The sequence below is a fragment of the Scomber japonicus genome, chromosome 14, assembly GCF_027409825.1.
Source record: "Scomber japonicus isolate fScoJap1 chromosome 14, fScoJap1.pri, whole genome shotgun sequence".
NCBI classification, from domain to species: Eukaryota; Metazoa; Chordata; class Actinopteri; order Scombriformes; family Scombridae; genus Scomber; species Scomber japonicus.
Genome location: NC_070591.1, coordinates 22123815 through 22138189, shown reverse-complemented (window position 1 = coordinate 22138189; position 14375 = coordinate 22123815). Strand labels below are relative to the sequence as shown.

General features: G+C 40.3%; 2 protein-coding genes across 2 annotated transcripts; one reads left to right on the top strand and one right to left on the bottom strand.

Moving 5' to 3' along the window:
• Positions 1–1644: 1644 nt before the first annotated feature.
• mrps6 (mitochondrial ribosomal protein S6) lies at positions 1645–3459 on the bottom strand. Its single transcript, XM_053333126.1, has 2 exons — positions 2999–3459; positions 1645–1772 (listed from the first exon to the last, which is right to left on the bottom strand). Exon 1 carries the CDS (start codon positions 3335–3337, stop codon positions 3005–3007), a length of 333 nt encoding a protein of 110 aa, XP_053189101.1. The 5' UTR covers positions 3338–3459; the 3' UTR covers positions 1645–1772; positions 2999–3004.
• A 1268-nt stretch (positions 3460–4727) lies between these two features.
• Positions 4728–11636, top strand: nolc1 (nucleolar and coiled-body phosphoprotein 1). Its single transcript, XM_053333110.1, has 15 exons — positions 4728–4847; positions 5142–5197; positions 6090–6247; positions 6343–6455; positions 6559–6670; positions 6797–6921; positions 7036–7150; positions 7761–7892; positions 7972–8064; positions 8148–8273; positions 8443–8885; positions 9006–9948; positions 10053–10177; positions 10333–10416; positions 10517–11636. The coding sequence occupies exons 1-15, from the start codon at positions 4737–4739 to the stop codon at positions 10673–10675; spliced, it is 2895 nt and encodes a 964-aa protein (XP_053189085.1). The 5' UTR covers positions 4728–4736; the 3' UTR covers positions 10676–11636.
• The last annotated feature ends 2739 nt before the right edge of the window (positions 11637–14375 follow it).

Genomic DNA, 14375 nt, shown 5'->3' with positions numbered 1-14375 from the left:
ATGATGTCTCACTGTCAGCTGAGCAAGACATGTGACTCTGTCTCAACCCTCATGTCTGATGTGATCATTTATGGATCAAAAGTCTTTCTCAACGCGTTTGAACGCCTTTTTTCACGTTCAAACACATATAATAATTACCAGCCCAATGCAACAAGTGAGATTTTTAATTGTTGTACATTAGTTTGGGATGTTTGGAGAAAATTAGAGCTCCAACAATTAAGTGATTTGTTTCCCACTATTAAATTATCACCAACTATTTTGATAATCGATTCATTCTTTTGAGTCATTTTTTGAGAAGTGATGATTCCAGCTTTTCAAATGTGAATATTTGGTTTCCTGTGACAGTAAACTGAATATCTTTGGGTTGTAGACATTTGAAGATGTCGCCTTGGGCTCTGGGAAACAGTGATTAACATAGTTCATAATTTTATGGGCCTAACAACTAATTGATTAACAGAGAAAATAATCAGTTAGTTAGTTGCAGCACAAGAACAAACTCAAGCATATTCTACAGCTTAAAGTTGATCTGTTAAACAGTACAGCAGCGGTTCCCCTGGTGACTGTATGGCTGAAAACCTCTACTGTCACATTTCCTCATTATCTAAATAGAAAGCCATGTGAGAGACAAGATTCAACTAACTCATACCATCTGATTTAAAACGGTTCAAACCTCAAAATTGTCCCTGGTCCAAAAATGCATGGTGTGATGATTACTGTGTGTTCAGATTAAGAATGACTGAGCAAAGGTGGATTTACACAAATGTCAGTCCAGCAAACAAACATAGTTTGATTCTGACAAACTAATTTAAGTAAAACCTAATGTATAGTCTTTGGGAATCATTTAACTAACTCAGACAGGAAACTCATGATAAATTATGTCAAATTAGAAAGAATGTCTATGATTAAATTTCTTGTAAGTGATAATAGATCATAAATTATGCCGGAAACCACAGAAAACATATATCAAAGCTAAATATCAAGGTTAGTAGTAACACTATAGAGTTAAAAATCTTCTATATCAAGCTGCATCATACAGCTTATACTGTTCCTTTACAGTCCTGTATTTAACTAACTGCATGAAAGTGTGGGGAAATTACATAAAACAAGCACTAATCTAATCTTTATCCTTCAGCAACAAACCCACTCTTTATTAAAGGCTCTAAAATGTAAAGATTTGGTCAACTTTAAAACTGTTTAAGGTCTATTGTAACATATCATAGTATTAAAGACAACTTGATTAAATTATGGAACAACTGTAGCAAGGAACTGAAAAATGTGAATTATTTTGTAAGCATTTAAAAATAGCATATTAAACAAATATAAGATGGAGGACCAGATACTTTTTTTCCGGATTGTTTTTATTGTATGGAGCTACTTTGGAGATTAAACGTATAAAAAGTTATTTTTTTCAGACTGCAGGAAAAAAGCATCTTAATGTTGGGTTATTTGGCTAGTTTGAGCTGCTCTATTTTAATATCTGTCCATTTTAAGTGTTTTCTCATAGGGCAGTATGGGTGACTAATACACACTATATATCACTTCAAAGTTTCAGAATTGCATATATAGGAGGGAAATGAAAGTAAATTAAACTGACAACACATTATTTAACATCACGTGTTGGTCTTTTTTTGACAAGAAAGCAAAAATTGCAAGTCAAGTAGAAAAAAAGTACTTTATTTAAGACATAACATCCAAATTCAGGTCAAAGTCTATGGAAAAGTTCATTGAGGAAAACATCACACTGTACATCTTCTGGACTTGAGCTGTGAACCCTGTAAAACAAGAAGAGCAACCATTATATGGGGTAAAGATACAGCACAGTCAGCACAGCGTGGTCTCCATAAATAGAAGTTAAAGAAAGGCCGACTGCATACAAACATGTTATGAAATCTTTTAACTGTTGTCACTTAAATGTTACTGTAGAGGCTGACCCATATAATAATAATTATATATATATATATATATATATATATGTATATATAATACTGGATTTCTGCAGACAATACGATTAGCTACAATGGAGAGGAAAAAAATACAATTGTCATGTACCAGCCAACAAATGTCCATTTGTTTTTTTTTAAAGGAGTTAGACCATAGTGTGTATAAAGCAGGACATTTGACAGTAAATAAACCATAGACTGAAATAAACATGCCAGTGCCCTCTAGTGGACAAACTATATAATGGCAACCTACTCAACCTCTGAATAACTTCACCATATCTTTGGAATTTCTGCACTGCTGTTACCACAATGTGTAATTGATAAGCTCAAATATTTCTGCTCTCTTTTTTTCACTCACATTGTCTGATGTTTTTTCACTGTAAGAGGCATTGCTACAAGATTGTGTCATTCTGTACTTAAAACTCACAATTATCACCATTGTTAACTATAAAAAGGTCAGGAGGTTAATTGTACAACCAGTGAACTGCTTCACAGATTGTTCAATTATATGGAAGTATCTCTTATAGTCAATAAACATTTGAATGGCTGTTAAGTCAGCTGAGGATCTATTGTCTTTGAGGGAAAGCTCTCAAAAATGTAAAATATACAGTGTATACAGAGTTTTACTACCGTGCAATCCATCGCCTCATTAATCAAATTAGTACTTGATGCTTTGTTGGTGAATAGAAAGTAGTCCAATTACTCATAATATCTTTATTACATTAATTCACATCAATACCATGTGTTGCAGTGTCATAAATTACTCCTCATTGGTTATACATCATTGGTGGACTCCAGAGTTGTGTGTTAAACTTTAGGAGGAAGGCCTCATTGTGCTGTCTTTTTCTCTGGGGAAATGATTCATTGACAGATAAAGCAGGTTTACAAAATGGTGAACTAATTACAGTCCTGATTCCATGAAGGCAACAGTTGCATTTACAGTGTGGACCCAAGGATTTAGGCCTGGATAAAGACATCACTGCTGATTTCAAGTCTAAACAGAAGCGGTGTTAGTTCTGATGCACTTGGCCTCATCCTCATCATCCTTCTCGCCTTACATTCAATCACTGCTGGGGTCCACAGCCGGTCTGACCCGACACCTGAGGGTCCTTCTTGAGCACGGTGGGCCTCACTACGTCCACATCGCGGTGCAGGTGATCCAGGAAGGATATTAGGATGTTAGGAGCTGCGTAGAAATCGACCAGAAAGTAAGCCCCTCGGTCGTGCCTCTGGTTGTGCTTGGTGATCGCGTAGGGCAGTAGTCTCTCTCCCAGGTTCTCCATGTTTCTCACCACCGCGCCCCGCTCCATCAAGGTCTCGACGGTCCGCCGGAGAGTAGCCGCTGTCTCCGGCCGGGTCATCGCCTTCAGGATCAGGGCCAGCTCGTACCGAGGCATGGCTTCAACCAAGAAACCCGCGATTCACACGTTTAATTCAGCTAGCACTGCACTGGTGTCATTGCCAGTTTAACCAGTCCAATGTTATGACACGAGGAACAGGAAAGGTCTTTAGCCCTGACGTCTAAAACATGCGCAGCGCTTCACATCTTCTTCTTCTCTCAATTTATCAACATTAAGGTGTAATACCGCCTCCTACTGGACAACAGTATGTAACATTATGTTATTTATTCCACCCCTCCCCCTCTGCATATCATACATGGCTAATACGATTTTTAAATAATATAAAATGTATGTATAAAATGTTATATATGTTATATAATATCGACCTCGACTTAACTTTTCTATGCCGTACTATTTATCATTATTGACACAAGGTGACGTAGAGAAACTTGAAATTGCTGAAGAGGTCTTACTCTACCTCGATTCCTGGGTATAACCGAAAAAGGAAACATTTTGTAAATACAGAGCTATAGCTTTTGATCAGGGTCAACCAGTCTGTTTATTATATTATACTATATTATAAGTATATAAACATACAAGGAATGTGTCTGGGCGTGTGCTCTCACAACATAGAAGAATAATCACATAATAGAAGTTAAGTAATATTAATAATAATGAAATAATAAAATAAACAAGTAATTTACATTTAAATGGGGAAAAAACTTGAAATGAAAAACTACAAAGGAAGTATGGACTGCACTGTGCAAAAATGAAACAAGATGTGTGCAATCAGAGGTTTGAAGTAACGAAGTAGTAGTAACTTGAGTAGAATTTCAGGTATCTGTACTAGAGTAGCCTATTTATTCTTCTGATGACGTTTTATTTCTACTCCCTACATTTGAACAAATATGTGTACTCTCTACGCCTTATATTGTCAAAACAGGCTCGTTACTTGTTTTAACCTCAGTGACATTATAAAAAGAAGACATGACGTACAAATAAGCGATAGAACATTTTTTTTCTTTTGGTGTGTGTGCTTTGAAGGCTGCCCATGTCAAAAATTGTAAATTGTAATTGAAAACATTGACGGTAAAAATGAATTTCTACTTTTGTACTTAAGTACATTTCAGAGCCTTTACTTTCTTACTTTTACTTGAGTACAGGAGTTGAATAAGCACATAGTACTTTCACTTAAGTAGGCTACAGAATGTGAGTACTTTTGCTACTTCTGTGTGCAACGAATAATGAATAAAGTAACAGTGGATGTTGAATGCATTTTATGACTACATGACTAAAGAACAGTCAGTGTTTATGCGTTAAGTTATTTTATCAAACGGAGTGAACATCTATCTTTTTTCTACCTATTTCGTCGTCGTGAGTGTGCGCATGCGTGCACGTCCACAAAGAGACGTTCCCTTCTACTTCCGGTCCTTCCTGCCGTAACGTGGTGTTAAACATGGCGGCGCAAAAGTCGGTGCCGAGCGATCTTTATAAATCTGTCTACTCCTTCCTGCTGGAGAACAAGTTCACCAAGGCGGCGCAGGAGTTTATCAAACAGACTAAAGTGGTAAGACGTTCACAGGTGTGTGGCCGATAGCTGGCTGCACGAGCTATCCGTCTCCAGGTGTGTTCACGTGAAATTATTTAAAAGGGCTGCACGAGGAACCTCATAGCTGCGTGAAGACAGTGCGGGCGCTCGTGGGGTTAGCACGTGGAGCGGCACACGTTTATTTAGCGTATTTATTCTGAGCTCAGTATCTCTCTCTCCACTGTTGGATAGTGAATGTTGTCTTATTGAAGCTGCTTTATTTATTATAAACAGCTTATTGTTTAAGTTTTCTCTCTCTCCTTACCTCTTCAGAACCCACAGGATCAAAATGAAGAAAGTCTTGTCAACATCTTCAACTTCTGGGTGAAGTGAGTTGCTACTTGTCTTTTTCTATTGATTATTTACTGCTCAACTTTATTTTTATTACTGTAATGTCAATATTAAACTTGAAAAATACCATTCAGATTGTCTTGTCCCTCTCAAATTATATGATTGCGGCCATTTAGAAAGTTTCAAGTCTAGACTGTTATTTTGTCCACTCAAAAGTACAAGTCTGTACTTTACTCTGCCATTAAATGTATTTTAATAGTTAATTCAATATCGTGGCAACAGTTTAAAATTAGTCATTTGCTGTGACAGTATCCTACAGTTTTTTCACTCTGTGTGCAGGAGCTACACCATAATTGCTCAATAACTTCAACCATGCGATCTCCTGTCTAGCTTGAGGAGAAAACTGGCCATATTCAGATTCAGATCTGTAATGCTGAACTTAATTTGTATAATTTAGGTTTATCCTGAAGCAGACACTGTCTTCAACTGTAAATCTTATATCAGCAAACGGCAATACTGGAGCTGGCAGTGTGATCAGGGGACACAAAGTTTAGCTGGTGAATAGATGCGGGAGTTTGTGATTGACTCTGGGAGCTTATCAGGCTCTCACTTGTGGCTTGAAGTCATGGACAACAGTTGACTATGAGATATTTTTGCCAAGAGAGGCACATTTATAATGTTTTGATAAACGTTAATTTTCCCTTGTTTTAAAATTATGTTACTGCTGGTGCTGTCACAATAACCTGGGGTTTATTCACTTTTTAATCACTAAAAGTCTCTGGATAACATCAGCAATGCAATCTATCTACTGTAAAGCTTCAAGAGAAGACATACTCATAAATATTTAAGCTGTGGTTTTGCGGAATGGAAGATTAGTTCTCTTTTTAGCATAGATTTTCCATTTTAATCCCTTTTTCTGTGTCATGTTAGGTCTCCTGAAGCTAAGAAACGAAAAGCACCTGCTGCCCAAGCAATTAACGGCCCATCAGCCAAGAAGGCAAAAACCAGTGCAGAGAGCTCCAGCAGCGAAGAGTCGAGCAGCGAGGATGAAGAAGCTGTCGCAAAACCAACAAAGGCAGCCCCTGCAGGTAATATTAATATATTTAACACACACAGTGATGTACCATTCGGAAGCCTTGTATGTCATTGTCAGATTATATTTTTTGCAATGTTATTTTAACAGCCAAGGTGGTTCCTGCTAAATCAGCAGCAGCTGCTAAAGCTGAATCCAGCAGCAGTGAAGACTCAAGTGACTCTGAGGAGGAGAAGAAGACGCCTGCAAAGGCTCCTGCAAAGGTAGGAAGAAACATCCGAATGAGCAATTCCCAGATCTAGTCATTGCTGTAAGACAATGGTTGTGGGTTTATGCTATTATTATAACATAGTTTTATGTGTGTAGGCTCCTGTAAAGCCTGCTGCTGCTGCAGGCAGCGCAAGGAAGAAAGACAGCAGCTCGAGCAGTGAAGAGTCTGACTCTGAGGATGAGAAAGCAGCCAAAGCCCCTGCAACCAGTGAGTTTATAGCCTCTTATCTTGTTGTAATGCAACTGTTATTAATGGCTAACTAAAGTTAAGCTGAAAGGGAAAATGCTTTTAAAATGTTTCATCGACTTGACCTTATTTAACTATGAATAACAGAACCCAAGGCAGCTGCTGTCGCTGCACCAAAAGCTGCTGTTGCTGCTAAAGGTGGAGCTCAGAAGAAGCAAGAGAGCAGCAGTGAAGACAGTTCCTCTGATTCTGAAGACGAAAAACCAGCCAAGGTATGCTAAAGGCTTCCCATCCCTAAATATTGTTGCATGATTTTGTCTTTATCAGAGGTTAGAATAATGTAGCACAAGTTAAATCAGTGGCTAATGTTTCACATGTCTTGATAGACGCCAGTCAAACCTGCCCAAGTGAAGGCTGCCACTCCTGCTGCTGCTGCCGAATCAAGCAGTGAAGACTCTTCATCTGAAGATGAGGCTCCACCGAGCAAAAAACCAAAAGCAGGTGTGTTAATGTTGTTATTGTTTTTTACCATAGCATGTCCAATAGTTTCTCCACACTACACCAAAAGATGCACAATAACATCATGGTCCAAAACGGTGTGAGGCACATAGAGTAACATTGACCATCAGGGATCAGTCTTCAGCTTATATTTGCTTTAATGACTACACTGTCATACAGTGCTAAATGGGATAGTAGTTAGATATTTAAGTGTCCTTGAGGAAGCCCATTTCCCTTTTTATTACCCAGATTTCTTTTGTAGAGTATAGTGTCTGTGATCATCTCTTTCCCAATCTTCAAAAACTAGTTCAAGACCATTTCCTTATTTTTTGCTGTCTGGTCCAAATATAAGATAAAACATGCTTGCTTCATGAAGGCCATGTTTATCATGACAGGCTATGTTCCCTCCTCCCAACACCTTTTATTCCTCCCCATACCATACACCGTTTCTATCCTTCCTGTCCACAGCCCTGTGTTTGCACCATGTAGTGTGACTTACCTGAAAAGACGATCACCTAGTCCAACCTGGAATTATCTTAAAACATTGTCCAGTACATAAAGGTAGTGCTGAGGTCAAGGGCTTTTTGTCATGCTGTTGCCTCTGTCTTGGTAGGAGCTTACAGTGCAGTCCCACCTCCTGCTTCAGTTCAGAAAGCTCCAGCTGCATCAGCAGCCAGCAAGGCCAAAGACAGTGACTCCTCAGACAGCAGTGATGACAGCAGTGATGAAGAAGAGAAAAAAGCTGGTAAGAGTTGCCCACCTTTATCATTTCTATGTGTCAGTGTTTTTTTGTAATGGTTTTTCTAACAGCATACTCTTTACAGCTAAACCTGCACCGGTAAAGAAGGCCACTCCCGCCAAACCTGCCGTACCCAAACCTGCTGCAAAGAAACAGGAGTCCAGCTCTGATAGCTCAGGTAATTATCATCATTCCAGTCAGCGATATTTCTCTTGTGTGATCCCATGTGTGGGTATTTTTGACATACTTGTGTCCTTCCAGATTCAAGCTCAGATGAAGAGGAGGTGAAAAAACCTGCTGTGAAGGTGACTCCAGCTAAGGCTACTCCAGCTAAAGTCACACCTGCTAAGAAGACCCCAGCTAAAAAAGATGACTCTTCTAGCTCAGGTAAGACCTGATTGTGAGCATGCAAGTTCATCATTTGAGTACTTCCTCTAAAAGTTGTCCTGTCAGAATACAGTTTAGTATTCACCATATAAAAATTTCTGTTGTCACCCCTTTTTGTTATGTACATTCATGTTTAGCTTTTTTCAAAATATTGTTTCTTTCACCACAGATTCAGATAGCAGCTCAGAAGATGAAGCTCCGGCAAAACCTGCCACTAAAGCTGCAGTTCCAACAAAGCCTGCTGCTGCTAAACCTCCTGCCAAGACAGCAGAGAGCAGCTCTGATTCCGAATCTTCTTCTGAAGACGAAGCACCAGTAAAGGCTAAGCCAGCAGCAGCTAAACCTTCTACCCCGGCTTCAAAGCCTGCTACTCCTGCCGCAAAGGCTGCAGCTGCAGCAGAGACCAGCTCTGACTCCTCCTCTGAAGACGAAGCACCAGTCAAGGCTAAACCTGCAGCAGCTAAACCTTCTACCCCGGCTTCAAAGCCCGCTACTCCTGCCGCAAAGGCTGCAGCAGAGACCAGTTCTGACGACTCCTCTGAAGACGAAGCACCAGTTAAGGCTAAACCTTCTACCCCGGCTTCAAAGCCTGCTACTCCTGCAGCAAAGGCTGCTGCTGCTGCTGCTGCAGCAGCAGAGAGCAGCTCTGACTCCTCCTCCTCTGAAGACGAAGCACCAGTTAAGGCTAAACCTTCTACCCCGGCTTCAAAGCCTGCTACTCCTGCAGCAAAGGCTGCTGCAGCAGCAGAGACCAGCTCTGACTCTTCCTCTGAAGACGAAGCACCAGTCAAGGCTAAACCTGCAGCAGCTAAACCAGCTACCCCGGCTTCAAAGCCTGCTACTCCTGCAGCAAAGGCTGCTGCAGCAGAGAGCAGCTCTGACTCTGAGTCTTCCTCTGAAGACGAAGCACCAGTCAAGGCTAAACCTGCAGCAGCTAAACCAGCTACCCCGGCTTCAAAGCCTGCTACTCCTGCAGCAAAGGCTGCTGCAGCAGCAGAGAGCAGCTCTGACTCTGACTCTTCCTCTGAAGACGAAGCACCAGTCAAGGCTAAACCTGCAGCAGCTAAACCAGCTACCCCGGCTTCAAAGCCTGCTACTCCTGCAGCAAAGGCTGCAGCAGAAAGCAGCTCTGACTCTGACAGCTCAGACTCTGAGGAAGAGGCAGCCAAACCTGCAGTGAAAAAACAAGCTCCAGCTGCCAAGAAACCTGCTGCTAGTGCCACCAAGGCTCCTGCAGACACCAGTGACGACAGCTCTAGCGATGAGGAGGAAGCCAAGAAGGCAGCACCGGCACCGAAGCCTGCAGCCACAAAGGCAGCTTCAGCTCCCAAAAAGAAGACTGAGGAGAGCAGCTCTGACTCCTCGGATAGCTCAGATTCTGAGGCAGAGACAAAGAAAACCCCTGCAAAGGCTGCCGTCATCCCCAACGGCAAGGCAGCAACACCCAAGGCAGCCAAGGCTCCAGCAAAACCAGCGGAGTCCTCGTCCAGTGACAGCAGCTCTGAAGAAGAGGACAGTAAAAGTACTGTGAAACCTACTACACCAGCTGCCTCCACCAAGACAACCCCAGCAGCTAAAGCCAAGGAGAGCAGCAGCAGCTCATCAGACAGTTCATCAGATGAGGACGAAGCACCACGTAAAGCAGCCACAGCACCCACCACCCCCACAACAAATGGTAACTGAACACAGTGTGGCCACATTTCTTTTTACCCCACCTTAGTTGGCCTTGAATTGTGATGTAATGACCCCCCCCCCCCCCCCCCCCCTTGATTCATGCAGGCACCAATGGAAAGCGAAAAAAGGATGAAGATTCATCAGAAAGTGAAGAGGACGAGACAGATGTCAAGACACCAACAAACAAGAAAAAGGCGACCACACCACAGACGTTTCCTAAAGCCAACAAGGTAAGAGCTGTTACTGACCGAAAGTCGGTCTTAAGACTGACTTGCTACAAACATTTGTAAAACCACATCAGTTATAAAATCAAACAACTGTGCATAAGTGCTTTCATAGGAAAAACACATAATTTCATAAGTTAATGAATATAACGATCTTTCAGTCTTCCAACGTACCTTTCCGGAGAATAAGAGAGGAGGAAGTAGCCGTGGATCCCCGTCTTGCAGACAATTCTTTTGATGCGAAGGTGAGTTCAGGACCTTTTTCAGCATCACTGCAAATTTAGATTTTCTGAGGTGACTGAATAATTAGCTATCATACATTTTAATTTGTTTTTGCTATTCCAGTATGGAGCCGAAGGGGACTGGGGCCAGAAAGCCAACGATGTACTAAGGTTCACTAAAGGCAAATCATTTCGCCACGAAAAGACAAAGAAGAAGAGGGGAAGCTACCGTGGTGGAGCGATCTCCACCACAATCAACTCTATCAAGTTTGACAGTGATTGAGGACCTAGTAACTGTCCCACCTGAACTGTTCTCTACTTGTGTGATCAGGACTACCAGTTGTCTGCTTCATCCCCCCCGTAAACAGTCCTCCTACCATCACCACCCTGTAGCAGCAGTACACTGACAGAAGAATGTGACCTGTAGAGCTGAGCTGGCACTTACATGCAGCTATTTGCCCTTAGTTTGTAATGGAGACCATTCGTTTAATCTGTGATCTGACAGCAACAGTTGAGTGGAGCTATGGCAGCAGGAGAAAGAAGTTCCCAGCTGTGACTTTGACATCCATGTGTCATTGTTACTTATAGCCACTAGGTGGCTGAAGGCCACCAGTTAATGGTAAATAGCCAATTTATATGTTGAGCCCCTTTTTATTTTTGTTTGTTTTTGACTTAAACCTTTTTCTTAAGAGCCAAATGGCATTTCTTTGTAACAAATGTTCCATTCTCATTTATTTTGAAAGACAGCCATCCATCCTAACAGGTCCTTTATTATATGTTAAGAAAAGGCTGAAACCGATTTTTAACGGATCACATGGATTCTTGATGTTTCTTTGGTTGCATGTTCATTTTTCTTTAGCCATCTTTAAATGTGGAAACTGGAGAGTACTGTACCTGGGTTTTTTCCTTTTAACATTACAACACAACAACATGGGTGTTCAGCGAATAAGACGTTTTATGCTGTGTATTTATTATGTTTTATTCCATGTCAACATTTAGGACCTCAGATTTTTTTGTCCATGCTATTTACAAGCCATCTTGCTTTGAATGTTAGGATGCTCCTGTAAACCTCTCTGTTGTGTTGATCATTGGTATGTACTCTGTTATTCAACAACATAATCAGGAGCCATGTTGTTTCAGTTACTATGAATTTTTGCATAATGCTTTAATTTTTTTAGGATCAACTCTTGTACTGTAAGTGTAATTAAAGACCTGACTAATTAAATGTTGGTGTGATTGGTATCATGAAATATGTTTTTCTTCCTTCAAACTGAGACTGACACTTCTTATTGGTTGTTTAAGCAGCTTCTCTAAGAGTGGTGTTCAAGGCTGACCCTACTCTTTTATAAAGAATAGTAAGGAATGTCATAAGTAGCCATGAAAACAGGACACTTTTCCAAAACATAGACTGTATATTTATGATCCAGAAGTGCTTACAGTCAGTCTGATATAAAGTAATAGTCCAGGGAAGATAAGTCAAATCCATGATTCATGCTGGGTATCTGCACATCTTTAAGTACAAGTTTAATTACTTTTAAGACCTTTTTTATACCTCTTTAATGAAAAAATATCATTGCTACTGTAGACACACTTATGAGTTATGAGAAACAGGCAATGCACTATATGGATAATATTAATTCTGTGTAAAGCTTTTCTCCTGTAATAAAGACATTCTTGTAAAATTGCTTGGCAAACAGTGGTGGAGAAAGAATTTAGATCCTTTACTCATGTAAATATACTTGTACAACAGCATTAAAATACTAATGTCACTTCAGTGATAGTATGCATTACCATGTAAGTTTTTCAAAGAAGTACTAAATGCAGAAAATATTATTATTAAAAATACTATTAATATACTATTAGTTTCATTATAGTTCCATGTGCTGATTATTTATTCCTTGAATAAGTTGATTGGTTATGTAAAATAAGCAGAAAATAATGACAAATAAACTGAACAAATATAATTGTTAATTCTGCCCCAGCTCAAATCAAACTTGAAGACTATTATGCAATCAGTCCATCTATACTGGGTGTTCCTCTGGAGGTATGCAGATAATAAAGTGATCCCAAGTTCTCAGTGACTGAACCCGAAGCTCTCATCGTAGCCACTAGATGGCAGTCAGGCATCACTGAGCTTCACTTGTGTTAACTTTCACATCTTCACTTTCCATGGGACAGTTTTGAGGCTGTCTGCTAAGTTCAGGTATCACACAGTGCTTATTTCTGTTTTTTGTGACCTGTGCTGAACGGAGTTACATGTATAGGATGTTCTGTTTCACTCTAAACCAGGGTGAAGTGAAATGTCAAGGCCCTCAGTTAATAACTTGTCTGTTGTCCATCAGCCCTTAGAAGCTCTCAACATCTACATTGTTCAGCTTTTCAGTTGGATCTCTACACTACTGATCAGCTCACTGACCCCTTCAAGCATATTTGAGTCTTGTGTTGAATGAGTACAATTTTAAATAAATAAAAATATGACGTGTTCTGACATTGAAACAATAGTTTGGTTACAAGTACTGTACAAGAGTGGCAAATTTCTATTAATCCATTATCTAATCATTTAAATGTTTCATCGTTTACATTAACATAGTAACAAGACTCCTTTGAGTTTGGTAGTCACATAAAGATGCTTGCTGTTTTACTAATTAGATGAGTTTGATGATTATTTATACTTGGTATTTGGTTGTAAAGAGTCAAATACCAACGTAGTACCAATTTCTTTTGGTTTCAGTTGACGCCTGGTTATTTATGTTCCTGATCTGAATGAGTGTAGCGCTCCCCTCTCCAATAAAACATTATGTGTAGCCAGAGATATTTTGGACATTATAAATATCACACGTGTTGCCATATGGCTCAACTATAGCTATACACATTTTGTTTCACCAATGACACTCGGCTGTTTCTCACTGAAACCTTCCAGTTTAATTGGCTTTGAAACAAATATCAGCCTTTAAATCCTGGATGTTTCAGAATATTTTACAGCGTAGCAGAGGTGAAATGGAAATTACTTGAACAGCTCCTGTCACTCCCTGCCCTCGCAAAGCACAGATGCGTAGTCTTTCAATACTGGCAATAAAACTGGTGGGTTTTGATAGCAAATGTAGTCCCCTTAGATTCCTTAAATTCCCTTTTAAACAGGCCTGGATGTACAGAGACAACATTACTGCTCACCAGTTGGTTAAAATAGAGATCTGTGCCCCTTTTTATATAGCCCCTCCTTAAACTCCTTACTTACATGAGTGCAATAATTAAGTTTTTCAATGACATGACAGATGGTACAGAACATATGACCTAATGAAGTGTACACTCACTGCATTCAGCATGAAGAAAAAGCTTAATTCTAGTGCACACATTAGGAACAGCTCATGCACTGTCCATACAGGGAATGTGTACATTTCTATGCATAAACACAAAGAACTGTTGACTTAAGAGGGAGTTCTGCAGTCGCTCCAAATATAGCCTCGCTCCCCAGTCTGACAACAGTTAACCATTGAGCGTTGCTTCAGTGCTCACCAAGCAGAGAAATTCGACGGAGCATTCTTGCTCGAGGTTTATGTGGCTGAGCCGTTGAGCAGGGGGTGTGCGGTACAGCTAGAGCTGTTACTGGGCAAGTTTTCAGTGCAGATGGAACTGTTGTCGGGAGACTCTGTGCCTTTGGAGACATGCTGAACTCTATTTAGCCACAGTGAGCAACAGGAGCCTTTATTAGGCAGGTTTTGAAAGTAGAAGTTTAAATGTGTGAAAAAATGCGTTGTCAACTGGAAGAAACTCAATCATTCACCAATTTACTGCTTTCATTATTTTAGTATCTTTGCAAATTGAATGTCTTTGTGGTTTGGCCTGTCCAAATAAGCAACTGTGAAGGCGAGGATGTTCAGGTTCATATAATCTTAAACTCCAAGTGATTGCAATGCCAGACTTCAACTCCTGCTTCAACCTTATCTCCTGCCTAGCAATCACTCCTGAGAAGCACTTCCGCCTGT